This window comes from Orbicella faveolata, unplaced genomic scaffold (genome assembly GCF_042242905.1).
Source record: "Orbicella faveolata isolate gen_17 unplaced genomic scaffold, um_ofav_v1 contig_1, whole genome shotgun sequence".
In the NCBI taxonomy this organism is placed as follows: domain Eukaryota; kingdom Metazoa; phylum Cnidaria; class Anthozoa; order Scleractinia; family Merulinidae; genus Orbicella; species Orbicella faveolata.
Window position 1 is genome coordinate 24,975,673 of NW_028301536.1, and position 24,786 is coordinate 25,000,458.

Here is a 24,786-nt window from a genome sequence, read left to right on the forward strand (position 1 = left end):
TTAAACACGAACAGGAGCCAGAAAACGAAATTAAGTAGGTTCACGTTGAATCGAACATCAAAGAATAAGATAGATTCGGAACGCACAGTAGACATTTCACGTTTATGCGACCACTTTAGTCACGCCGTTAGTTTAGGCGGGAGGCTTAGAATTTCGTAAGAGCGGTCTTATGCGCATTACGACAAAAGCCTATTGAAATCAGGCACAAAAGACTATGCTGTTGGTCATTGATTTTTATAACATTTGGTGGCTCCTAAAGGAGCCGTTTGTTTTAGCGGGAAACCCACAAAGTGAGTTTACTTGCTGCTGGTATATTTGGTCACAGCCTTGGTTCCTTCACTCACGGCGTGTTTGGCCAGTTCACCGGGCAGAAGTAGCCTGATGGCGGTCTGGATCTCGCGTGAGCTGATGGTTGATTTCTTGTTGTAGTGGGCAAGACGGGAAGCTTCGGTGGCGATGCGCTCGAAGATGTCGTTAACGAACGAGTTCATGATGCCCATGGCTTTGCTTGAGATACCAGTGTCGGGATGAACTTGTTTCAACACCTTGTAGATGTAGATAGCATAGCTTTCCTTTCTCTTTCCCCTTCTCTTCTTCTTTCCATCAGCCGCGGCCTTTGCCTTACCGGCTTTTTTCTCCCCTTTCTTTCCTGCGACTTTGGGTGCCATGTCTGTAGATCAGAATGGATTTGAATGAAGACTGGATGATGCATTTTGTATTTATAATGTAATTTTGAAAGGTTCAATTACCATAAGGATCGAAATGCTCGATTCCTGATTGGTCAGACCTTAGGGGTCCTATTATTTCGCATGATGTTTCTTTATACTATTGTGTGACTTTATCGTACCTTGTCAAATTAAAAGTTCTTATTGGTGCATTTCGATCCTCTTTATTCAACTAATGGCAAATAAATTTTAGCGGCTCTCAATTCTGTTTCATTCACTTAGAAAGTTATTCTCGTGAGTTTTACAATCAATCATGTCTGGTCGCGGTAAAGGAAAAGCAAAGGGCACCAAGTCCAAGAGCCGCTCATCCCGAGCAGGGCTTCAGTTCCCAGTTGGTCGTATCCATCGTCTTCTTCGCAAAGGAAACTATGCTGAGCGTGTTGGCGCCGGAGCTCCAGTGTACTTGGCTGCAGTTCTCGAGTATTTGAGCGCTGAGATCCTCGAGTTGGCGGGCAACGCTGCTCGTGACAACAAGAAAACAAGAATCATTCCCCGTCACCTTCAGTTGGCTGTCCGCAATGACGAGGAGTTGAACAAACTGCTCGCCGGTGTCACCATCGCACAGGGAGGTGTTCTTCCCAACATCCAGGCTGTACTTCTGCCCAAAAAGACGGAGAAGAAACCCAAAGCTTAAATAAGCTTTGACTCGCTAAAAAACGGCTCCTTTAGGAGCCACCAAATATAACAAAAGTCTTTGACCAACATGAATACTAACATACAAAAGAAACATTTGTCAGCAAAAATCGGCTCTACTTTCAATTTTAGCTCCAAAGCCCCACACCAACTGCTTCTTTATTCAAACTAAAACGTGGTTCTCGGTTTGTTGAAATCCAGTATTTACAATGCACTAAAATGCTACTTATCCGTCCTTTTGTCTGCAACAGCGCGCTAAAGTTTTCTCGCGCTCGAGATTTGCGCAGATATAAATCAAACTTTTGAATACCGGCAACCGCGCGCAATCTATCTTATGAACTTTTATAGACCCGAAATACACGTCTTGCGCACAATTCACATGGCAAAAACCAAGAAATACTTATGAGCAGCCTTGTGCAAGCTAGGCTCGATTTCCCCCGCTCTCTCGTGTCCGGTCTACGTTTAGCGCGGGGTCCTTTCCCGGACAGCGGCTGGTAATCGTGCCTATGTGCAAGCCCCTTCCTAGCAAATTTAAAAAATATCAGAGCTGCGAACCGTTAAAGCTGTGCGCGCGAGCAATTTGGTCGACCGTTGCAGGCGCCAAAACCTCGCGTGAACAAACAATAAAAGCTCGCCATTGTTCGGGCTAAAGGATATCGTAAAATATTTGTCGAATATTTGAGCAATGAATATTAGTGTTTGTAATCTTGCTGCTTATATCATGAATCATAAATAAACATTTTATTGGTCACGACTTTTGAGAGATTTGGTGGCTCCTAAAGGAGCCGTTTGTTGTGTTGGCAGACTGTGCAGTCTAACCGCCAAATCCGTACAGAGTACGGCCTTGTCGCTTCAGTGCGTAAACCACATCCATGGCTGTCACAGTCTTTCTCTTGGCGTGCTCGGTGTATGTCACAGCATCACGGATCACGTTCTCAAGGAAAACTTTGAGAACACCACGAGTCTCCTCGTAGATCAGGCCAGAGATTCGCTTGACACCGCCACGGCGAGCAAGACGACGGATGGCTGGCTTGGTGATGCCTTGGATGTTGTCACGGAGAATCTTTCTGTGACGCTTGGCGCCTCCTTTTCCTAGACCTTTGCCTCCTTTACCGCGACCAGACATGTTGATTGCTTACTTGTATTACTGGGATATAGCCAACTTTGCGCCGTTCCTGCTTTTTATAAGGTGAAGAATGACCTCTCGGAAAACACAACACGAATATCCATGTTCTTATTGGCTGACTACATACAACAAAGCCGAGGGTCAGTTAATTAATACTGTGTCATTCTCTGACTGCATTCATTCTGTGACTTTCATTCAGCACATTCTGTGAAGGGAGACGAATCCTTATCATTGATTAAACCTCCATAAAAATTCATAACTGAAGTCTAACTTTGCATCTATTCAAGCGATTTTTGTTTGAATCGTAGCGAAGAAATGTTCTTATATTCTTGAAAAAAAATCCTAGGATCGAAATACAGTCACAGAACCGTGAAATTATTTGGTGATTATGTTGAACCAATCAAATCTCATAGATTCGAGCCAATCAGGAACAAGCCCGCCAGGTATAAATCCGTTTGTAACGTTATTTTGATATTATCAGTGATATTTCTCGACATTAAACATGGCACGTACAAAGCAAACTGCTCGTAAATCAACTGGTGGAAAAGCTCCACGAAAACAGCTCGCCACAAAGGCAGCTCGTAAGAGCGCTCCTGCCACTGGTGGAGTCAAGAAACCTCATCGTTACAGGCCTGGTACAGTCGCTCTTCGAGAGATTCGTCGTTACCAGAAATCCACCGAGTTGCTGATCCGCAAGCTGCCCTTCCAGCGTCTTGTGCGAGAAATCGCTCAAGATTTCAAGACCGATCTGCGTTTCCAGAGCTCCGCTGTGATGGCTCTTCAAGAAGCTAGCGAGGCTTACCTTGTTGGTCTGTTTGAAGACACCAACTTGTGCGCCATCCACGCCAAGCGCGTCACCATCATGCCCAAGGATATTCAGCTTGCCCGCCGAATCCGCGGAGAACGAGCATAAAGTGCACGTGGGTATTACAGTCCTTTACAAAACAAACGGCTTCTTTAGGAGCTACCACATTAACAAAAGCAATGACCAATTGGTCTATTACAACAAATTATGGTATTCCCTTCGCAGTAAATAAAACATAGATATTGATTCGGCGCGCGTTTGAGCAGAAAGTTAAAAAAAAGATAGAAACTTCTCGTAGGAGCGGGGTAGTTGTAGAGCAAAAATTCTAAACCGCGAGGCGATGCAGCGTTTGCATGCATGAAAGAAACCTCTCGGAGATCCAGACTACTTCCTTTTTAGTTTGAAGTTGTAAAAAAATCCAAATCAAATCTTTTCAAGTTTCTACAATATATAGTACCTAGCCGGCACTGTCTATTGTAGGGGCGAATGCTAGTCTCGGAAGGAATACGCGTACGCGTGGATTTTCCTTGCCGGCGCAGACTACAATATTCGCGTATGCATTTCTAAGGTTGAACTCCGCTATTTCCAACTCACAAAGAAAAAGAACACTTGTTTGAAACGGCGAGGCTCGAAAGAAACAGATCAGCGTCTAACGTGAGCACATAATTTTTACGCTGGATGCGGTATTATAGTTTAGTCCAAAGAATAGCCTGCGTAGCTGGCGGTTTAGTCGTTGTAGAGCGCGCGACCCAACCTCGTTCCCAGGGTCTCTCATCTTACCGCGCCCTGGAGCGAACGAGGTGGCGGTAAGATGAGAGACCCTGGGAACGAGGTTGCGCGCGACCAAGCAGCGAGATGCGGCGCTGCCGCGAGGAGCCTGGTGGGAGAAACGAAAAACGAAGTGCATCAGGGAGTAGCTGTGTGTGACACGTTCTCCAAAATTGAGCGGGGTTGAATTCGGTTCGAAGTAACCTACAGTCCAACCTCCCGTAAGCGACCACCCAAAATGTCAAGCCTATGTGGTCGCTTACGGGAAGTGGTCGCTTACGAGAGCTTAGAACTGCATATTGGATCAAAATGTTGCCTTATTAGCATATGGTAATTTTAATACATTTTGGTCGTCTCTTTTAAGACTGATAGAGTACAGTGTATGTGCATTTTCTCTTAAAATTTTAAATGTTTTATTCATGTGAAAAATCAATCTCGAGAAAAAATCCGGTACTACCCAGGAATGCAATAATGTTACAATACCTTATTATCCAATTTTCGCACTATTATCTGTCAAGTGGTCGCTTACGGGAAGTTAAAAACAAAAGAAAATTTCAAACTTTCAGCTCTAAAAGTGGTCGCGGTCGCTTACGAGAGGTGGTCGCTTACAAGAGGTTTCAAATATATTGATTTGACTTGGAAACTTTTGGTATTTTGGAAAACTGGTCGCCGAGGAGAGGTGGTCGCTTACGAGAGGTTGTCGCAACCGGAGGTTCAGTTGCACTGTAGTTTGAAATAGGCGTTGGTAAAAAATTTCCCTTGGCTTTGCAAGTGAAGTATTTCTCATTTCAAATAAAATATTTCGGGGTTCAGTTGATCGATTCCTTATTTGGTATTTTATTGCTACTGAGGAGAGAAATTTTTGAAAGCGTTGTTATGGTCTTTTCCAACACGGTACTGGCTTTGCGTGACGCGCACAAGACCATGAGTCCCGCAATTCAAAGCGTCACAGTCAAAGCGAGCTTTCAGTCATAAAATCTTCAGAAAAAAAAATATATTGAAAATACTGAGTTTTAATAATATTGATACTTACTGAATCTCTTTAATTGAATATCGAATAATTTGTAACCTACAGGTATTTTACGGGCAAGGAATAGAAGACAGGACGAGCCAAAGGCTTCACACAGCCCAAGTTTATAGCTTCTGAGATCAAAGAAAGGACTCTGTTCCTGGTAGAGTGCTCTGTTGATTATTGCTCGTTCATTTCATACGGTGGCTCCTAAAGGAGCCTAAGCTTTCTTAGCTGGCTTCTTGGCGGGCTTCTTCGCCGCGGGTTTCCTTGCCACTTTATTGCAGAACGTTTTGGCTGCAGGCTTCTAAGCCGCCTTTTTTGTTACTGCGGGCTTCTTTGTTGCTGCTTTCTTACTTCCTTACTGGGTTTCTTTGCTACTGGCTTTTTCGCCGCTAGTTTATTTGCGGCCTTTTTTACCGCCGCTTTCTTCCCTGCCTTCTTGGCGGCGGGCTTCTTTGGTTTGGCGGCGGACTTCTTCTCTACAGCGGGCTTCTTCGGTTTCTTCTCCTTCTTTTCCCCCTTGGGCACCTTGAAGGAGCCTGAAGCACCAACTCCCTTGGTGTGTAGAAGTTTTCCACCGGCGGCGCCTCTCTTCAAAGCCATCTTCAAGAGAGGACCAGCCTCGCCAACCTCATTAGTTGGCTTTTTTAAGCTTAAAAGTTGATAAAGTAGTAACTATTTATACAATATTTCGTCTTCGCAGCTAAATAACTGTAGTTCAGGTCGCTATCATTCGAAATGTTGTAAATACTAGGAAAAATGAACTCCTTAACCGTACATTTCTCTGATCTAATTGACCCTCCTTTCGATTTCCAGACACTGAACGTATCTGAAGTTCGAACGACAAGGACAAACTGATTCAGTCCGCCATTTGTACTTCACGGTGTGATGCTCCGACCAAATTGTTAGACCTGCCTTTAACAGAGCAAACGTAACACTATTTCGGAGACGTCAAGGTTACTTAGGGATAAGAAAGCTTTCATTTAGAATTTTACTCTTAATTCTGTAAGAGCTAAGCAATGATACATGTTACAGTTCATCATTACAGGGCATTGATGAACAGGACCGAATCCAGGATTATTCTTAGGAGGGGACGTAACTGACTGGTGAGGTAAACAAAGGCATTAGAAAGTCGTATGTCATCTCAGGGGGGGGGGGCACCCCGGCACCCTCCCCCTAAGTCCATCCCTGTTCAACATCCCCCCCGGAAACCCCCCAGGCATTTGAACTTTTGAAGATTGGCTCGTTCAAATTCCCGCCCCCCTGGGCCAAAATAATAATTGCGTTCAAACAAGAGAAAATGAGGTGGTCTCTTGGTTCAAATGAACAATTCTTAATTTAAAGATTCCTTGTGTGATCAACGAATGTTGTAAAATTCAGCGAAGTCGCGTATTAGTTTTTGGCGCCGTTGATCATGTTGATAGGGAGTGTATCAGTGCGGGTTACGGGTCGCGGGTGAATTGGCGCGGGTTACGTAGGGGCCTTACGCATGTACGACGGCGACGGCAAGGACGACGCCTAGTAAAAAATGTGTTTCTATTTTACTTTGGGATTTCGCATTTATTTGGAACTATCCAGTGCGTCTGTCGGTATTAAAGCTTGCCCCTGCTAAATATGCTACGAATGCGTTCAATTCCAAATAGAAATACGAAAAATTAGCCGTTCTGGTTCACGTTCTCCAGACAACGCAGAATTTGATCATTTCCCGTTGTTGTTTTGCAGAGGACGGCAAAGAAATGTACCAAAAATTGCACTCGCAGAAGCGGCTCGTGTAATTTCAGCTTTTTGAAAAACTCACTCGTGCAAATTAATTCCAAGTTGAACTCGAAACCGTATGATTACCTATACGTAGTGCATAATAATTGAATTGTATAACAAGTTTTGTTAGTAATGTAAGGGACTTTAGTAGTTGTAGCAGTGTTGTAAGTAGTGTGAATCACAATTAAAGTTATTCAAAAAAGTTAAAATAAAAATAAAAATTCAAAATAATAATAATAATAATAATAATAATAATAATAATAAACTCTCCTTCATTTTGCAAATTTCTACAGGCTCGACATCTTGGCACAGTTCCTCTTTTCTTTTTCTTTTTTCCTCAAGTCAAAATCCGTGCATGCTGGTTCCTGGCGTCTTTTCTCAAGAGATCTACTATTGGTTTCCTGGATCTGGGCGGGATAACCATTGGTGTGTTACCCAAAACTAACAAAACTTCGCTGTCAGTTAACCCAGGAAGAACTGCTATAGAAGATAACCGTTCTCCGGCACTCTGAAAATATCTAATATTGTCCATATGATGCGTTTAAATAGTTCTTTGCCCGAATTTTTGGAAAAATCTTCACATTCGCACGAGGGATTATTTCCAATTTGAACTTTGTAACCGGAACTTTCACTCTTAGAATTAACAACAATAAACGTTCTTTCGAGAGACGGCTGCGAATAACTTGATTTAGTTTTAAATGTCTCCTTCGCTTGCTTTCCCTTTTGAAGCCTCTGTACAAATAGTCTGCTTCCTATCGGCCTGTAACGACCACCTCTTGCCTCGTGAGACCTCCTCGACTACACACTTGCGTTTTGCCGATCGTACATAAGCTGCATCGGGTAGGATCATGTTCATAAGGTCCCTTTTCACCCAGCTGGCGTGAATGGTTTTCGCTTGATTCATTTTCGGGGTACTTAGTAACGGTACAAATGCCCGAAATATATCATTTCCTCCTTTGTGCCACCACTCGATCCCTGTGTAAATATTTTCGATCGCTGTCCTCTTTAATCAAATTCTCTAAGTCTTCCTTGGCCTTGTTGTATGAAACCGGGCTTTCAACCTCTAAAAGACCATTGCACAGTTCAGTTTAAAACATTTTCTGTCCTCTTCTCTTAACTTTGGAGCCTGCCGGTTCCGACAATCTTAGAAAATAACATTTGCAAGTCTTGACTCTTTTGACTGTCACCCAACCCTTCACATTTGACCCCGCAATGTCGGTAACCCAGCCACGAGGATTAAAGAATTACTTCTCATTTAGACTTTCTTTCCTTAGAACTTCGTTAAAGTTGTTCCAAAAAAGCTCGACTGAGCAAGAGTCTTCATTTTCACATTCCATTGTGGCGAAAGGTATATGTCTTCCGAGCAGAGGATGAAAGACGCTATCAGACAGTGAAACCAAACCTTTGCACCTCTTCACCTTCTCGTGGAAAAAACAAATTCTTGACTCAAGACATGGTCTTCAGTTCTGTCCATGTTACAATAGCTGCGAATTTTGCTTTAAACTTACTTGTCTTGCAAACAAATGACAGCTTATCAGGATTACCACGCCGGTCATTTAATTTATAAACATAATATGGGTCACGAGAGCCGGCCAAAGGAACATGTGTTTTAAAAAACATTTTTGAAGATAGGTCTACCAACGATCCTCCTTTATTGGTCTATCAAAATGTTTATTTTAGGTTTTTTGTTTATGATTATTTGCGTGACGCGCACTGATTACCCTCGACCCGCAACGCGTACCCGCGACCTGCGCTGTTTACCCGCGACCCGCGATCCGCACTGATTAGTCACTTTCCATTTACACTGCAGTAACTGCAGTGTAAACTGACACGCGCCTGTCTGTAATTTTCTCAATGATATACATATAATAAATGTGTGGTCGCATAAAAGCCCCAGCCTCATTGAGAGAAATGTCAACAGTCAAATTTCAAATACTACTGCGCATTTCTGGAAGTGATGTTGCGTCTGAAACATTTTAGGCGCAGACAAGTTTACCGTATGGCAAACTGACAGAAATAGTATATTCTCGAAGGCATTTCTCCAAGAACTATACCACTACTTCAGCAGCACAAAGGAAACATATCTCTGAGCTGGAAATGAAAGTCCAGCTAAGCGCGCAAAAATATCTTAATATACCCCGCGTAAATATACAATGAATAAACAACGCTCACGTAAAGGTGAAAGTATAGTAAACGGTACTCTCACAAATTAAACCCTATAAACAATCATTTATTCCAACTAAATGGACGCAATGCAAGATATATTAATGTTCCTTAACAATAAGACTGTTACAAGACCTAGAAAAAAATGGCTTCAAAAAAGATCTTCCGCAACTTCCTCCACGCGAATTTTTTCGTGTTTATATTATTAATAAGTAATCATACGGTTTTTCTCGTTCAATCTAGAGTTAATTTGCACTTGTGAGTTTTTTTTGAAAAGCTGAAATTGCACTCGCCGAAGCGGCTCGTGCAATTTCAGTTTTTTGAAAAACTCACTCGTGCAAATTAATTCCAAATTGAGTTCAAAACCGTATGATTACCTATACAAACAATCAATACTTAGAAACAGAGAAAATCTACAAAGGTGTGCTTGTTTAGCGACAATCCTTGCTCGTTTCGCTTTATTTACTAAGCGGCTAGAAAGCAAAAAAATGTTCTCTAACTAAACAGGAAGAGACGCTTCTCACTTTCTTTAGCGAATATTTTCAGATCTTTTTTGACATTTGTTCACTTCTTTTCACTGATCAACTGAAGAAGTATTTTCTTGTAATTTCCACGTGTATCGTCCTGAAAACAGAAAGAGAAGTTCTCTTCAGTTTCGGAATCGAAGATAATGTTTGGTAGGGAAAGTGAAAAAGGTCTTCCTAACCGTCAACAATAGCAGCTTCACCATCCTCTCAGTTTTATTAATGGTCTAGTTTTGTGTGTAAAGAAACTCACTCTGTCATGCACGCTCAACTCCTAACTTGCAAGAGATGTCCAAGTTGAAAATAACAATTTAGACTCCATTGAACACTAAATAAACACCTGCTCAATGGGCACTAGATTGCAAAATTACAAACCTGAGGATGCCTAGAGTTGAGTGTCCGCTAAGGGAACTGTTACAATGAGGAATGCGTTCTTAGGATTTTCCTTAAGATTTCACTTTGACTTTTACAGGAATGTGTTCTAGCAGAAAACAAATGAACAAACAAAAAAAACGAACGAAAAAAACTCACCGATATAAACTTGGCCAGCGAGCAGTGATATAATTTGGCAAATTCGTCTCTGATGTCCAGTAAATCCACCTCCGATCTCGTCACAATGATGCGGATAAGCGTTGCGTCATCGGTTCCAAGACCCTGTGGTACGACAAAAAAAAAAAACAAAAAAAACCACACAAACAAACCAAGAACAAAACAAGCGTAAATGGAAGCTGACAACAATCAAGCGAAGCTGGTAATGTTCTCAGAAGAGATACGACCTAACGTTTGTTGTTATGTAGCCTGACATTTTATCTTGAATCAATTTATTTCAAGTTTGGAGGTAACAGGATCACTAGCAACAGACGATACATGTTGGCAAGAATTACCAATGAAACATTTTCCGTCGCTCTGCCCCTTAATCTTCCAATGGTGCAAATCACCTGATATCCATTCTGCGAATTGCCACGACGCCACTCTGATCCAGTTCACGAAAACCCCGTAAAATACAAGGACGGATGTGACATCGAACGTCTCTCTTACCTTCATACTCTTATACAGCTTCACAGCAAAGAATGCTGGCGCATTTCTTACAATTTGAACTGAAACAAAAAGTGAACAAAAGGTTAGGACAGTTGGCCCGTGTCGTTTCCTGAGCTACACCTGTAGATTTAAATGATAAAAGCGGAATCGACGCGCGGACAGGCTTACAAGCCAATTGTGTACATCAATGTAACTGACTTCGGAAATAAATCAAGGAATTTTGTTTAGTAATTTTGTCTTAAAATGACTACCTAACTAAGTGATTTTGTTCTGAGAATCTAGAGGTACTGTAGATCAAGCCAATATGGCAAGTGCGAGGAGTTTCTCTTTTCCGGTATAACTGTCTGATTTGCATTAACTGTATTGAGCCGAGGTAAATGAACCACTAGGTTTGACTCTGCATCACAACAGCTAGTAGCGCGAACAATTACCAAATATGAAACTGCAGTCGAATTCTGATCCTCCATATCACTTGTTCGTTCATTTATGATCAGCTTAATTCAATTTGTACCTATAGAAGCCATTCCATCTCGCAGGTCTCCTGACATCTCTCTCTTGATTGAGTCTTCAATGTCATATTTACTTATCTGCAAAGATAACAAGCTTCAATATAGAAAAGGCACTGTAATACATGATGTAATGCATCACTGAACTGACAACACCCACCTTAGAATACTCATCAAAAGTTGCTTTTAACTGAGAGAAGCTTCGTGACACAAGGATGCTGTTGAACCTAGAACGAACACACGAACAACACGATAAAAAACATGTAGGATATATACCCTTCCTGTTTTCGGAAACAGAAGAATAATCTGAAGACAACTCACTTTGATTCGTCTGTACCCCATCTGCCTTCTCCTGCTTTATACAAGATCTGTAATTGAAAGACAAATGTCCCTTCAATCAAGTTATTGTTACAAGATACGAGGATTCTCTCTATTTTGTTGCTTGTTCTTTTAGGTTTCTGTGATTAAATTTCCAAGAGGCATCATGAGTGTTATTTCTACAGAAGTGTAGCAGCTCTCGTAAGCTTGTAATTCTTTTGCTTGCTAGCAGCTGTTACTGTTTTGGGGCTAGGGACATTGTTTCTGGTGTTTGTTCTATTGTCCTCCCAAAGGGTATCCAGCCATTCACGTGGCACCTAACAAGAGCTGCTACCTAGCCCTATTACTGAGCTGCTCCTGGCTGGTTGCAGAAGTAAACATGTCATTTTACAGACCGAAAGGTCATCATATCGTCTCCAAAGACTGTAATCCTTTTGGTCGACAACAAGTATCACGACCTCTGGTTCGCGGGATTCCAGGCAATAGATCATCAAGTCATCTCATTGGAAGGAAGTCAGCCTAGCAAACAAGACATTCCGTGCATTTTCGTGCAGTGGAATTTCACGTGCTACATAATGACATTTCACATACCTTTGCATCTGCTTCAGCCTTAGCCAAGTCCACTGTGTGGCTTTCGTCCCTGTAAGCCTGCAAAAAAAAAAAAAAAAAAAAAAAATGAAAAGAAGAGAAAAACAGAATACATTAACAAGCAATTATAAGTTACACATGCTCAATAGCAGTGAATCCAGGCTTGCACACAAGGCAGGGGCCGAAACTAAAAAAAGTGGGCCCCTTCATTAAAAAGGCCAATCGGCTCTTCAGACCTTTTTGCCGTAAGGGTGGGTAACCACCCCAGGCAGTGTTTAAAAACACATGTATTTGACGTTCAGTGTCCAACTTCCGTGAGTACTTTTCGAATCGTTAATATAAAAAGTTCTTCTCTCCTTGCAACGCAAGTTACTTCACAATTCGAACCGTACCTGAAGAAGAGAAATGAGAAATTTCTTAAAATGGCCTGAGGTGTCTCCTGAAATGTCCTTCTCCAGGTCTCGGCTGAACACTATGGAACAAAACACCACAAAGAAAGTAAAGCTATCCCAGAAACAAGCATCATAGAGTACACAACGTTATATGAATTAACTTACAACTATTTAAAAAGAAATACCATTGTAGCACAAGTTACGGCTGAAACAAAGCTTAGCAAGAAGTCACATTTCCAAGGTCAAGAGGATTACTTACATGTAGTATTATAATAGTGACCGTGACGGTGTTTGGATATCTGATCTTACACTAGCGTACATTTTTACAATTTTGTTTCTCTGTTTTCTCTTTAGTTAACTGTTTTTCTTTCGATTTGAGAAGATATATCAAATACCTAAGAAGCTGTTTGACCACATTGTGGGAGGCACAGTGGCCTCATGGTTGGTGCGCTCGCCTCCGGATCGAGCGGTCCGGGTTCGAGCCCTGGCCTGGGACATTGTGTTGTGTTCTTAGGCAAGACACTTTACTCTCACGGTGCCTCTCTCCACCCAGGTGTATAAATGGGTACTGGCGAACTTAATGCTGGGGGTAACCCTATGATGGACTACCATCCCATCCAGGGGGTAGTAGAAATACTCCTAGTCGCTTCATCTTCATGCAGCAGAAACCGGGATAAGCTCCGACCTGATCGGCCACTTGGCTCATATGCAGAATTTACCTTGACCACATTTCCAAACACCTTAAAGCTCGTCAAAAATTCTCCGTTACGCGTCGTCATTTCTCAGTGTTTGCAAATGAGGTCAGGTTTCATATATTAGGCCGCGTCCACACTACGCCGGAGAAATTTGGAAACGCAACAATCACCGGTCAGTTTGGATTTGTGTTTGAGTAAAACTCGGGCAGGGAAAAGATCGCAACCTCGTCGTTTTCGAAAAGCTTCGTTTTCAAAATGTTTTCTGTCCACACTAAAGCGCAAAGCCGGCGTTTTCAAATTCATCCGGTTTGAAGAACCTTTCAAAAACCTCCGTTTTCGTAACGGATTAGTGTGGACGGAAGGCCTAACAGGAAAAATAAAGCAAATTCCTCCGGCATAGTGTGGATAGGGCCTTAGTAAGCTTCATTTATTGCAGTTGCACAGTTATGGTAAATGGCTGTACAAAATCAATCCCAACTCACGCTTTTGGTATGACTGCTTGATTGCATTGATTTCTACATTGGTCCTTGTACACAATATTTCGATTAACACGCCTTCGTCTGTGCCGAGACCCTGAAGCGAAAGTACAAATGTATCACTCAGCATATGCATGTTAAGCGTGGTTCATACTAGCGACATAACGACGTGAACATAACAACATAAGACGGACGTTATGTCGTTATGTTTGCAGTGTGAACATCCTGGCATAATGACATAATAGGCGAATCTTCGCTGACGTCATTGTTTACATTATTCCTCATTAACATACGACTTTGCGCATAGAAGGCATCATGCTAGACACGATTTTACTAGAAAAACTTTAAGAGCTTGTGAAACTTAGTAAGTGGTGAAATTTTTGGCTCTTTGGGTGTAATATTAGAGGAGAAATTGGCTTTCAAAAACATCAAAATTTCTGTGTGGAAAAAGCGCTAATGAGCTCGTACATTTTTTGTAAAATTTTGAGCTTTTAAATCCTCATCGCACAAAAAGTATGAAATACATCGCGCTCAAATTCCTTGGGACAGTTAATCGTGCTGTGCCCTTTCAGTATTCAGTATTAATCTCTTTATAGCTCCATCAGAAAGTGTATCGCTTATGGTAATGAGGCAAATATTGTAAACAAAGATTCTCCTATAGCAACATAACAACGTGAACATAACGGCATAAGGAAAATAACCGATCTTTTCCTTATGTCTTTACATTGATGTTCACATTACCAACATAAGCGATTGTCGTTCTGTCGTTATGTCGCTAGTGTGAACCAGGCCTTACAGTAATGTGCCGTTTCTACGTTATGTGAACATCATACCAGTTACGCAACGCTTTCGAGCGGAATGGAACATCCCGAGATGCGCGCAGACTTCATTACGAATGCTTTGAACTGGTTTCCTCGCAGTGTTTTGTTGTTAAAATATTCATTTTCTGATGCGTTTGCGACCTCGAAATTAAACCAGAGGGAAAATTTTGGCTCTGACAAAGCCCAATCAGATACTTGAAAGAAATGGAAAATGGCGCCGCTTACTAAATTTCGGCGGGAAGAAGATCGCAGCGCACAATGGGAAGGTTGAGTGTGCAGTAAGTAATAAGGTCGAGTAAACAGCGGCTTTCCTGTATTGTGACTGGCTGTATGTTCTATGACACGGTATAAATTTTACCCTTATGTTAGTTATTGATCAAACAAATCAAACCCATTTTCACATTCAAATTTCTGCTATATGATCATGAAAGTACTATCAGATGCAGCTGTACAAGTGTATATATGGTACGTGTAGCTGCAAAACGGTAACTACGCAGGAATTCATGTGCTACACAGCTTTACTAAAAAAAAAAAAAAACAGCCACCACCCACCTTAATCGCTTTTCTAAGTGACGTTGCATCATAGTCTGCTGCAGACATCATTAGAGCAACGACTATGTCCTCAAAATGGCCACCAAGTTCATACTTGAGATCCTTCAAAAGATCCTGTGGTAAAAATACAAGTTAAAATAAGCACTACAGCGTGCATAAACACGGTCCTCTTTAGCAGGTAAACAATTGACGCTGAAATGAGAGACATACATGTACATGTATGTTCAAACTGGATCAAAAAGAGCGTTAATGACGCTTAACTATGGAAAAGGGAAATACAGCATGTTTTGAAGCCTTACCCTGCCATACATTGTCTTGTATTCTAATTCAATCTTCAGTCTCTGGGCATTTGTTCTTGCACACAGCAGATTAATGATGGCTTTGGAATCACAACCTAAAGACAAATTCAGAAGAGTAATGCAATACAGCAACTTAAGGAGATGCGTGTGTAATACTCATTCACATCACAGCGGTTTTCAATTGAGTGTAGAAAGTGATCAGGTAAATTACCTGGGTTTTGGTTTTGGTTTTACTACGGTTTAAGATTGATCAGCTCGTATTCCAATAGACCCCTTCAAGCTCTAAGGGGCACTATGGGTAATCAGGGCAAATTTACAAGGGAGCACAGCTGTAAAACATACGTTTTCTTTATATTTCCGTTGTGATTTCATATGTGGAGACCAAACATGGAGAAACCATGGAGATGGGGATGGAGAAACCTTACCAGCGTTTATGAGCCGATCGAGAGAATGTCGTGCAACCTCGTTCCCAGGGTCTCTCATCTTACCGCCCTCTGGGGCGGTAGAGGGCGGTAAGATGAGAGACCCTGGGAACGAGGTTGAATGTCGTGGGCGTAGGAATTTTTTACGGTTAAAACCGAATAATTTGATCAAGTCTCCGATACCTGATAAGTAGGCTAATGCCGGACTCAATTGACTCAAAAATGCTAGTAAAGGTAGAAAAGGAGTTTCTCTATCTACAGTAACAGTTTCTTCACGAAAATTAACCTCAGAACGGAAATATGAAGAAAAACGTATCTTTTGCCGCTTTGTTTCTTTGCCGATCTTGGCCCGATAACCCATAATGCCCCTTAGAGCGTGAAGGGGTCTATTGGTAAGCAACTGGTTTGGTTTTGGTTTTATCAAACCGCTCTAAGTCGTGTAAATCAATTAATAATAAATATACGCCAAAATGAGATGGTTGACAACTGGAAATGAACATTAATTAGCACAATTGTCCTTTAATTGCGAAAATAAAACAGACAAAGTTTCGCGATTTGACAGAAGGGGGAATAATTTTCGCGAAATCAAGGTATGTACCTTGACCTTCTCGTTCACACGAGTGGTCTCAAAATGAACGGTATAGATTTCAGAGCAACATTTTCCAGTGATATTCAACAGAACGGTAAGAAAACAAAATTTTGTACAATAGGTTAACAAGTTCCTTTGCGACATAGCATAATGTCAAAGAACACCGGTCAGACAGAATTCAGGATACGTACTGTATGTCTACTCTCTACTTTATGGTTCAGAGAAAAAAATTTTCCCGTGAGATGACAGTCGGTAAAATTTGATCAGAAAGGGTTTTACCGCAACGCTTAAAATTTCGCGTCTTTAATTGTCTCGCCAGCCTCTTTTTCACAGGCCTTCAATTTCGCTCTGTTTGGCAGGTGCGAAAAAAGGTGATCTCACTTCTTTTAGGTTTTCCCCGAATTTTACATTTGAATTCAAAATGTGAAATTGTGAATGACCAAGCACGAATGAGATTTAATGTCCTAATAAACAATTTAATTATAGTGACTAGATATTATTAATACCTAATCCTTTCATTGCATTTCTTAACAGTTCAGCATCTTTCTGTGCATCAAATTTTCCATGCTGCTTGATAGAAGCTCGTCTTGTTGATTGCTATCAATTAAAAAAAACAGAAATATGTGAACTTGCGTACTGTAAGCATAGGGTTTGTACTCTGTTTTGGACCAAGCTCCGGACTTCGTCTACGGAAAGCTGCTACAAACACCTCAAAAAGCTCCTACAACACAATAGGCCAAACGGACAACAGACACCAGGCAAGGTGAGTATATTTTCTACATTGTATTCAAAAGAAGGTGGCATTTTATTTCGTTGTGCGTTTTCATCCTTCATTATTTTAAACTACATAAAATGCCTTATGGAGCGCTCAAATTCTCAACGGCCTGAAGTGTAACACAACACCGCGTACTTTAGGTAGTCACCTGGTCACGTCCCACTCAATACGCTTACATAAATCATTAACATTCGATCGATTTCTCGAATCGTGAGTTTGGAATGCCTGTGGTTGTACAGAGTCAATAACATCCTAATGGAACAACAGTATGATCAAAGTAGAACTGTTCTAACATACTAAGCACATGCAGCAATCTGCTTGATTGAGCCATCATACACTATTAGCGATAAGTAGAATTCTACCAGTAAACCTAATGGCAAATGCTGTTATTTGATTGACTAAGTGACAGTGAGTGACAGTGTAATAGTGCTAAACAAATGGTAAAACATGATCCACCAATCATGAACAAATTATGACTTTCAGTAGGCCATATTCGTGTTCTTGGTATTGGACTAGAACTAGCTTGGAACTGAGGCTAAAATTCCATACCTTTTGGCTTGAGCTGGAACTCGCAGTAGATGAAGAGTGAGAGGAGTATGATGATGAGTGTGATGATGATGATGAGTATGATGACACTGTTGTTGAAGCACCTGTAGCAGCAGGAGGGGGTGCACTCGGCATGCTTGGCATGTGTGCCGAAGGAGGGAAACTTGGGGGTGGGCCCTGATAAAACGAAATGATTGTAGTGTTTGTAGCAAAGCTGAGTAAACAACCAAATCAAATTCTGACTCTCTGTCATCAGCATTACTAAATTTCACATCAAACAAAGCATTTGGAGTTATGTTTTAATAGGAAGAAAGGGGTTTTATTCTCAGAGGTATTTGCTATCAAGACTTCAATTGTCATCAATATTTGACCCACTACGTTACACTGGTGGTACAATAGTCCATTGCCCACTGGCAGGTGTATCAAACCTACTGGTAGTGGATTATTCTTTAACTACCTACACTGTCTGGGAGTTGTGGTGACCTCATGGTTAGTGCGCTTGCCTCTGCATTGAGCAGTCCAGGTGCGAGCCCTGGCCAAGAACAGTCAGTTGTGTTGTTTCTTGGGCAAGACACTTCACTCTCACGGTGCCTCTTTCCACCCTGGTGTATAAATGGTTACCACCTAATTTAATGCTGGGGGTAACCCTGCGATGGACTAGCATTCCCTCACAGGAGGGAGTAGAAATATTCCTAGCCGCTTCATGCTTTACCTACCTACACTGTCTTAAAGCCTCAAAAATAATCTGTCATTGCTTTCAAACTGTCACACAACATAGTAGATTACAGTGCAGTGTAATTATTTTGAAAGTGGCATTAAATGGGTGAGTTAAGTTCCAATACCAGCGGCACTGAGCAAATATATTTACATGCATGTGTACAATGTACACAAACTACGGAGTTCTGTTAATGAATTTGCAGTAGGAACAGACTACCGTAAAGTTAAAAGAGTAGTTGCTCCAATGTTACATTTGGAGTTTGTAGCCTGGTAGCCTCTTGCAACTTTGAGAACACAACTTTTAAGTTACAACTTTCAGTGACTCCCTACTTTTCTGCAAAGCTAAAACACTGCATGTGAGATAATCCATCTTATTAATTAGAGAAAAATATTAGATCAATATATAAAACAAGGTCCCACCTTGCTGAAAAGAAATTATGTTAAACCAAACAGGGTAAGTTTTATGTTGCCTTTCAGTGAAGTAAGTGGAATCTTAAATAAGGGAGATCAGTTTGGTTGAACAGCTTATTAGTTGCATGTTTTTCCATTGCTTCTAATAGTTAACACACACTCAAAAAAAAAAAAGATCAATTCATATGTGAGGTGAGGTCACTACATCTGGGTAGTCACTTCTTTTGGAGTGCACTAACCATTTCTTGAATTTTCTAATATTTGGCCATGAACTTTTATTGTTGTTTTTGGAAGGCTATTACTTTCAGGGGGTCGTCATTTTCAGAACTTTACAAGTAAGATTAGTGTCCAAGAGACTGGCCAGCATCTTCATGCTGTGTTCTTGGGCAAGCTATTTGACTCTCACAGTGCCTCTCTTCAACCAGGCGCATAAACCTGTTACGGCGAAAGTGTTGAGGCAACCTGATGACATGTTAGGGAGCGGAGGGGAGGGGATGGTGTAACCTATGGTGGATTACACAATTCAAGAGAAGTAGCAAGATGCTTTTAGCTGTTTCATATACTACTCAGAGCCTAAAATTGAGCACTGGCATTAATAAGCCATATCTGACTACTGCTTCGAAAGCTCTGGCACTCTTACTAGTCAGGCTGGAAGTTGTCCATTGTAAGTGACTATTCAGCATTCATGAGTATTCCAACAACAAACAATACCATCATGAAGTATGTTGGACAGACTGAACTACATGTAACTGTCATGACCAGTCAAGCTGCATACAGTAAGATGAAAATCACTCTCATCAATGCTAACTGACTAACACAAGTCTGAGACTGACTCACCACCTCACTAGCTGGCAAACTGACTACCAAGAAATAAGAAATGTAGTAACAACAATTCTGTTAATAGAGCAACAAGGTACAGAGAAGGAAGACAGGAGTTTGCTATCCCCCACAAATGGTAAACAAGGCCTTCCACTGACTCCAATACAGCTGCCTTAGTTGGCAAAAAACAATACTGTATAATCATTACAGCTATTAAGTGCAGACTTTTCAAGAAATAGGACAGAGAAAGAAGCTGTCACATGCCATCAGACAGTCAATGATAGCTCACCATGGGCAAATTAGGCTGAGGCTGAGGTGGACCAACTTGACCTCTGTTGTAGTGGGCTGGAAATGAGGCAGTGGCCATGGCCGCAGCCTAAAAAGGTCAGTAAAATTATGTGCACATAGAAGAATTATTAGTAGTCAAATAAGACTTGATGTGCTCAGAACTTCTTTATTAATTTTACATTTACATATATGCACGATATTGGTTCACATGTACATTCAGGTGTGCAATTGTGTTACAGTTATTACAGGTAACTTCATTGATAAATAAGGATTTATTGTTATACATGTAAATTATTGTTTTGTACTTTACCCTTAGTATACATAATACATGCATATCTGTGCATATTCACTGTACTAGGCTGCCTATGTTAATACTCACTCCAAATGATAAACTCCCAGGATACCCTCCACCAGGCTTTGGCATGGAAGGTGCAGCACCATATAAACCACCTGGGTTTGGCGGCGGCATGCCAATATTAGGGTTAGGCATGGGCATACCTGATAATATTGGGTATAGAAAAGGAAAATAAAACACACATATAGTTACTATAAAGGCTTGGCCAAATGCACTTGCAAGTAGTGGCAAGTAGCCACAAGTTGAACTTGCGTAGGGACTTGCAAAGGGTGGTCAAACGGACTCGCAAGTTTGCTCACAAGTGCACTAAAGTCACAAAAAAAAGCATCACAAGGCTACAGGCTTGGTTCAATGTGGCCAAAATGTCAGTCTATGAAAATATGCCTACCCCCTGTTGTTGGTGATAAATCAAATCTGTCGTTAGCAGGGGTTTCAATAATTTTTAGCTCAAGAGGGTAGTTTAGAAAAACAGGTGGGTAGTTTCTTGGAAGGCCAGGAGGGAAATTTGAAATTGTAGACTCTTGCAGATGCATTTTCCTCTGTTTTGAGGCCTATTTTTTATGTTGCTTTGTTGTTCCTAGAAGTCAATCAATTAGAAAGACAATGTTGATAACGTGTGGTATTTTAATTCTGCGTATTCAAATTGATTCATGAACGATACATTATATTTCACCACGAAAAGAAGCATAATATTAAAGTTTAAACACCGAAATGTGTCCCTTTCAATATCCTCAACCAACGTTGTGAAGAATCATTCTTCTCCTACATCTATTGTTTTGATGCTGGAGCGAAATATGCTATTATCATATGGCTAACTCTGTGAGTAGGCAAGATGAGTCAAATCCTGCACTATGATTGGCTACCCGAGCGGGCAAGATGGAGCTATCTTGCCTGCTTGGGTCTACCCGCCATGTCCCGCAAGAAAAATTTCCCTGTAAGCCCTATAATAAATCCTTTATTGACCAAGCTTGTTTGGTCAAGGTGGCTTGATATTGGTCTTGTTCTTTTCTTGCGAGTTTATGGACCTCAACTCTGTCTTGGTCCATAAACACGCAAAAAAAGAGCTTGGCCAATATCCAGCCATCTTGACCTCACACTTGGTCAATAACCCATATATAACGATTGCATTTTGGCAGCCAATATTATTCATGCTTAGTCCCAGTTTCCTCTCGATTTCAGCTGAAGTGCCTGGCACATTTTTTTCACTTTGTATTGAAGCGATTGTTCTTGTGTGTTAGGTTACTCTCTCCTTCATCTTTCGTGGTCCAAGAGGCTGGGTTTAAAACACTAGAAAGTTGTTTCATGTACCTTTCTTTTTCTTTACCTATAACATAAGACTTGTTTTGTCAAATTTCTTGAAGAGAATCCTTAGCTGCGAGGAAATGATCTGTTCTTACCTATTTGTGTATGGCTATCCAGGATGGCTACAAATGGGTAGTCCACTCATTACGAGCGGGTAGATCTACCTGCTTCCTGGCTATTATTGAAACCACTGTCATTAGCAATATAGCATACTTTTGTTCTATGTTCCTTCGATATCTAGAACTCTTGATTTCTTCAACCAATGTTTATTACCATTAATAAAAATCTGCATACTTGAGATACCATAAAGTACTGACAGGACCTTTCAGGGGTACAGGTGTGCTAGGTTTACAAATAACACATTTTTTTACAAAGAGGAAGCTCACCTGATGGCATTGCCGGCGGCATTTGACTTGACATCCCAGGATACATAGCAGGTCCTCCAGGAGTTGGCATGGGCATAGATGGACCACCATGTGGATACTGTGTGTAAAATGCACAAATGGTCTTGAGCACTAAAATTCCTTCCATATCTACATGTAGATATTAATAACTCATTCAGATATCCTTGGAAACATATTTTATGGTACATGCAAATCTGCCAAGGTTTTGTTGTTGTACTGTATATAGCCCCATTGGGAAAGCAACAATAAAGTATGTATGTATGCATGTATGCATGGATTGGGTGGTCCAGGTTTGAGCCCAGTGGCCAGGACATTGTGTTGTACCCTTGGAAAAGATACTTTAAAACTTCACGCTGACAGTGCCTCTCTCCACTCAGGTATATAAATGGGTACAAGCAAATTTAATGCTGGGGATAACCCTGTGGTGGACAAGCATCCTATCCAGGGGGGAGTAGAAACACTCCCTGGAGTAAAAATACTCCCAATCGCTTTGTGTTGCAGAAACTGCTATCGGGCAGCAGTGGAATGAATAGTGCCAAATAAATTAAGTATAATATTATCACTATTAATTACTTGAATCTGAAGATGACTTAATCCCACACAGATTGTTGATACAGTAACACCATTCATCAACCCAGGCACAGTACTTAGCAAATGCACTGTAGTTAATGAGGCACAGCAAAGTCACCAGTCACCTCTATGTGTAGTAACAGTTTTCTATATTCAGAGGGTTGGCAGTGGGAAGGGGTCTTCAGTGGCCTGGTAAGAGGATTTTCATGTATTATAGAGTACAACTGTACACTGATTAAGTAATGAATTTAAATTAAGCTTTTACATGATACAAAACACCTCCAAATAGAAACAACCTTATGGCCAGTCTTTGGTTTCCTGTACTTACCCCAGGGGTACCCACTGGGGGCTGGTTAGTTAAGTTATCAAATCCTAAGGCTGGACCTCCAGGAGGGCCCGGAGGTGCTGGATATTGGCCTCCTCCTCCTCCTCCTGGCATAGGAGGGCCCCCATACATTGGAAAGCCTCCTGGCGGTGGTGGGTAGCTCATATTTCTTGTTCACCAGGTATTCACTGACAGACCAAAAAGATCAGAAGAGAATATGGAAACGAGCTACATGTAAAGGTCGGTTGTACTGACAAATCATTCACACATTGAGGTGGTTGAAACCTCGGAAGCTGGTATCTTTACATGGTATCTTTTAGTTTTTAATTCATAAATAATTTGCAACTCAAATTTACTGCGAGTTGTCAGACACTAGATTCTCTACTTTTCTTGTACATTCACTGTAATTATTGTCATGTCAAAACAAGATGGCATTAGAAACAGTGAGAAGGTCTTTTGTCAACATTGCATATGAACTCTAAAGTTAATGTAGTTCATTACATCGACGTGCACATTTTCCGTAAAACTACTGAGGAGGAATTATTATAATTCTCTCGTGACTTAAAGAGAACACTTTAACAACTACAAGCATGATCAAGAGCAACAAAAACTCTTGGCAATTGTCCGTTTCAAACGATCATAAACCTGGCAGCTGTTGAATTTAGTCAGGCCCATGTAAGCTAATTAACAGACCTCACCTGACCAAGTTTTGTCCAAATAAATGAAGGGAGTCCAGGTGTATAACTAAAGCTTGCTTATCGCACTAAAAACTCACGTTTACAACAGCAGTGAATTAATGGAAGAAAAACGTTTAAACCTACGAGAGCGTTGCGTCATACGGGAAGCGATTAACACCTGTGATCATTTGATCACAATCGGGAAATTTTAACGTGATTTTAATAAACGGATGCGAAAGATCGACCGAAATGTCTTACATTAGCATTTGAACAATCGTCTTCACACAAGCCTTTAGAAATGTCCAATACTCAATAGTCTCACCTGAGATACGATGTTAAATGTTAAGAGGTTTCCACCAAGTCTTGGGTTCTCTATCAAAAGTTTATAATCACTCGTCTTGTAGCGTACGGTGGAGTTTCACGAACAAGCTGCAAGAATCCCACGAATACAGCAAAAGGCGCCAAAAACGTAGTATGTGTTGACTTTCGACTTTTTGATATACAGTTCACCTTCTGTATTCCATTGCCAACACTTGGTGGTTAATGTGGGTTAAAATGAGGAAGTGAGGCAACGTAACTTAACTGCAAAGTATCGCTGGTCGTCACTGCTAATTTTGAGAACACATTTCAAACCCACACGAAAAGGGCAAGCAGAGGCGGACTGGTAATCAAAGATGTTGTAATCCCGTCCCGCAGCTTCCCGCGGAATGCTATCCCGCTTGTCCGGCGACCATTGTGAAGGTTTCACTGGGAGTCCATGGGGTCCACGGGTGATATAAAAAAGATACACGTCGTCATGTGAAAATAAAAAAATCAATATCGAGGTTAAAGGATAAAAGAATAAAAATAAATCGATCATCGTATACTTTGGTTTTATTGGGCCCCTGAACGTCCAAGACCTTTGCCACCCTCGTCCAAGCCAGCAATTAATGTCACCTGTTTTGAGTCAATAACCAACTTGCAAGTTTCATCGTATTCGCAGTGCATGCATGCACGTAGAAATCAGGACGGAAAGACCATAAAAAGCTCTGGAAAAGACACTTAATAGGGAAGGGTGCCAGGGGAAGGCAGCTCTCGCACGTGTATCGATAGTTTGTTTCGTACATTAGAGCGGTTCTTAATTGAGCGTCGTAAAACCAGAATCGAAGAACATGTAACACAAAGTCACTAAGAACACAGAAAATTCAGAACGGATACAGATAATCCAGTGAACCAATCAAGACTCAAAACAAATACATGTTGCTGACGCGAAGCGCGGGAAAACGTGTGCGAACGAGTCACGATTGGTTTTGGTTTTATTTCTGATTGGGCGACAGAGTAGCGCTGGTCTTTGTTCAAGCCAATCGTATATTAAGCTCGATAACCAGCCGCTCACTCGATATTGCGG

The 24,786-nt window shown here is 41.2% G+C and overlaps 4 protein-coding genes and 1 pseudogene across 7 annotated transcripts; 2 read left to right on the plus strand and 3 right to left on the minus strand.

The window, feature by feature from the left end:
• Positions 1–218: 218 nt before the first annotated feature.
• Positions 219–724, minus strand: LOC149118509 (histone H2B.1 pseudogene; annotated as a pseudogene).
• Positions 725–943: 219 nt separating this feature from the next.
• Positions 944–1,655, plus strand: LOC110060939 (histone H2A). The gene has a single exon (XM_089297062.1). The coding sequence runs from the start codon at positions 979–981 to the stop codon at positions 1,357–1,359; it is 381 nt and encodes a 126-aa protein (XP_089153188.1). The 5' UTR covers positions 944–978; the 3' UTR covers positions 1,360–1,655.
• Positions 1,656–2,134: 479 nt separating this feature from the next.
• LOC110060941 (histone H4) lies at positions 2,135–2,516 on the minus strand. The gene has a single exon (XM_020767748.2). It carries the CDS (start codon positions 2,482–2,484, stop codon positions 2,173–2,175), a length of 312 nt encoding a protein of 103 aa, XP_020623407.1. The 5' UTR covers positions 2,485–2,516; the 3' UTR covers positions 2,135–2,172.
• A 439-nt stretch (positions 2,517–2,955) lies between these two features.
• Positions 2,956–7,494, plus strand: LOC149118510 (histone H3). Of its 3 annotated transcripts, XM_089297104.1 has the most exons (3): positions 2,956–3,404; positions 5,133–6,180; positions 6,792–7,494. In XM_089297104.1, the coding sequence occupies exon 1, from the start codon at positions 2,987–2,989 to the stop codon at positions 3,395–3,397; it is 411 nt and encodes a 136-aa protein (XP_089153230.1). In that variant the 5' UTR covers positions 2,956–2,986; the 3' UTR covers positions 3,398–3,404; positions 5,133–6,180; positions 6,792–7,494. The 3 variants fall into 3 exon arrangements, with proteins under 3 accessions (XP_089153230.1, XP_089153224.1, XP_089153227.1); XM_089297098.1 differs by having other exon boundaries at positions 2,956–6,180; XM_089297101.1 differs by having other exon boundaries at positions 2,956–6,180; positions 7,121–7,494.
• A 1,542-nt stretch (positions 7,495–9,036) lies between these two features.
• LOC110043761 (annexin A5-like) lies at positions 9,037–24,051 on the minus strand. 2 transcript variants are annotated; one of them, XM_089297094.1, is made up of 18 exons: positions 23,722–24,051; positions 22,726–22,910; positions 21,810–21,906; positions 20,146–20,264; positions 19,768–19,854; positions 17,535–17,708; positions 16,717–16,807; positions 15,200–15,294; positions 14,901–15,014; positions 13,534–13,624; positions 12,357–12,436; positions 11,968–12,024; positions 11,380–11,426; positions 11,219–11,285; positions 11,064–11,139; positions 10,553–10,611; positions 10,046–10,168; positions 9,037–9,614 (listed from the first exon to the last, which is right to left on the minus strand). In XM_089297094.1, the coding sequence occupies exons 2-18, from the start codon at positions 22,885–22,887 to the stop codon at positions 9,555–9,557; spliced, it is 1,599 nt and encodes a 532-aa protein (XP_089153220.1). In that variant the 5' UTR covers positions 22,888–22,910; positions 23,722–24,051; the 3' UTR covers positions 9,037–9,554. The 2 variants fall into 2 exon arrangements, with proteins under 2 accessions (XP_089153220.1, XP_089153222.1); XM_089297096.1 differs by lacking the exon at positions 19,768–19,854.
• Positions 24,052–24,786: the final 735 nt, after the last annotated feature.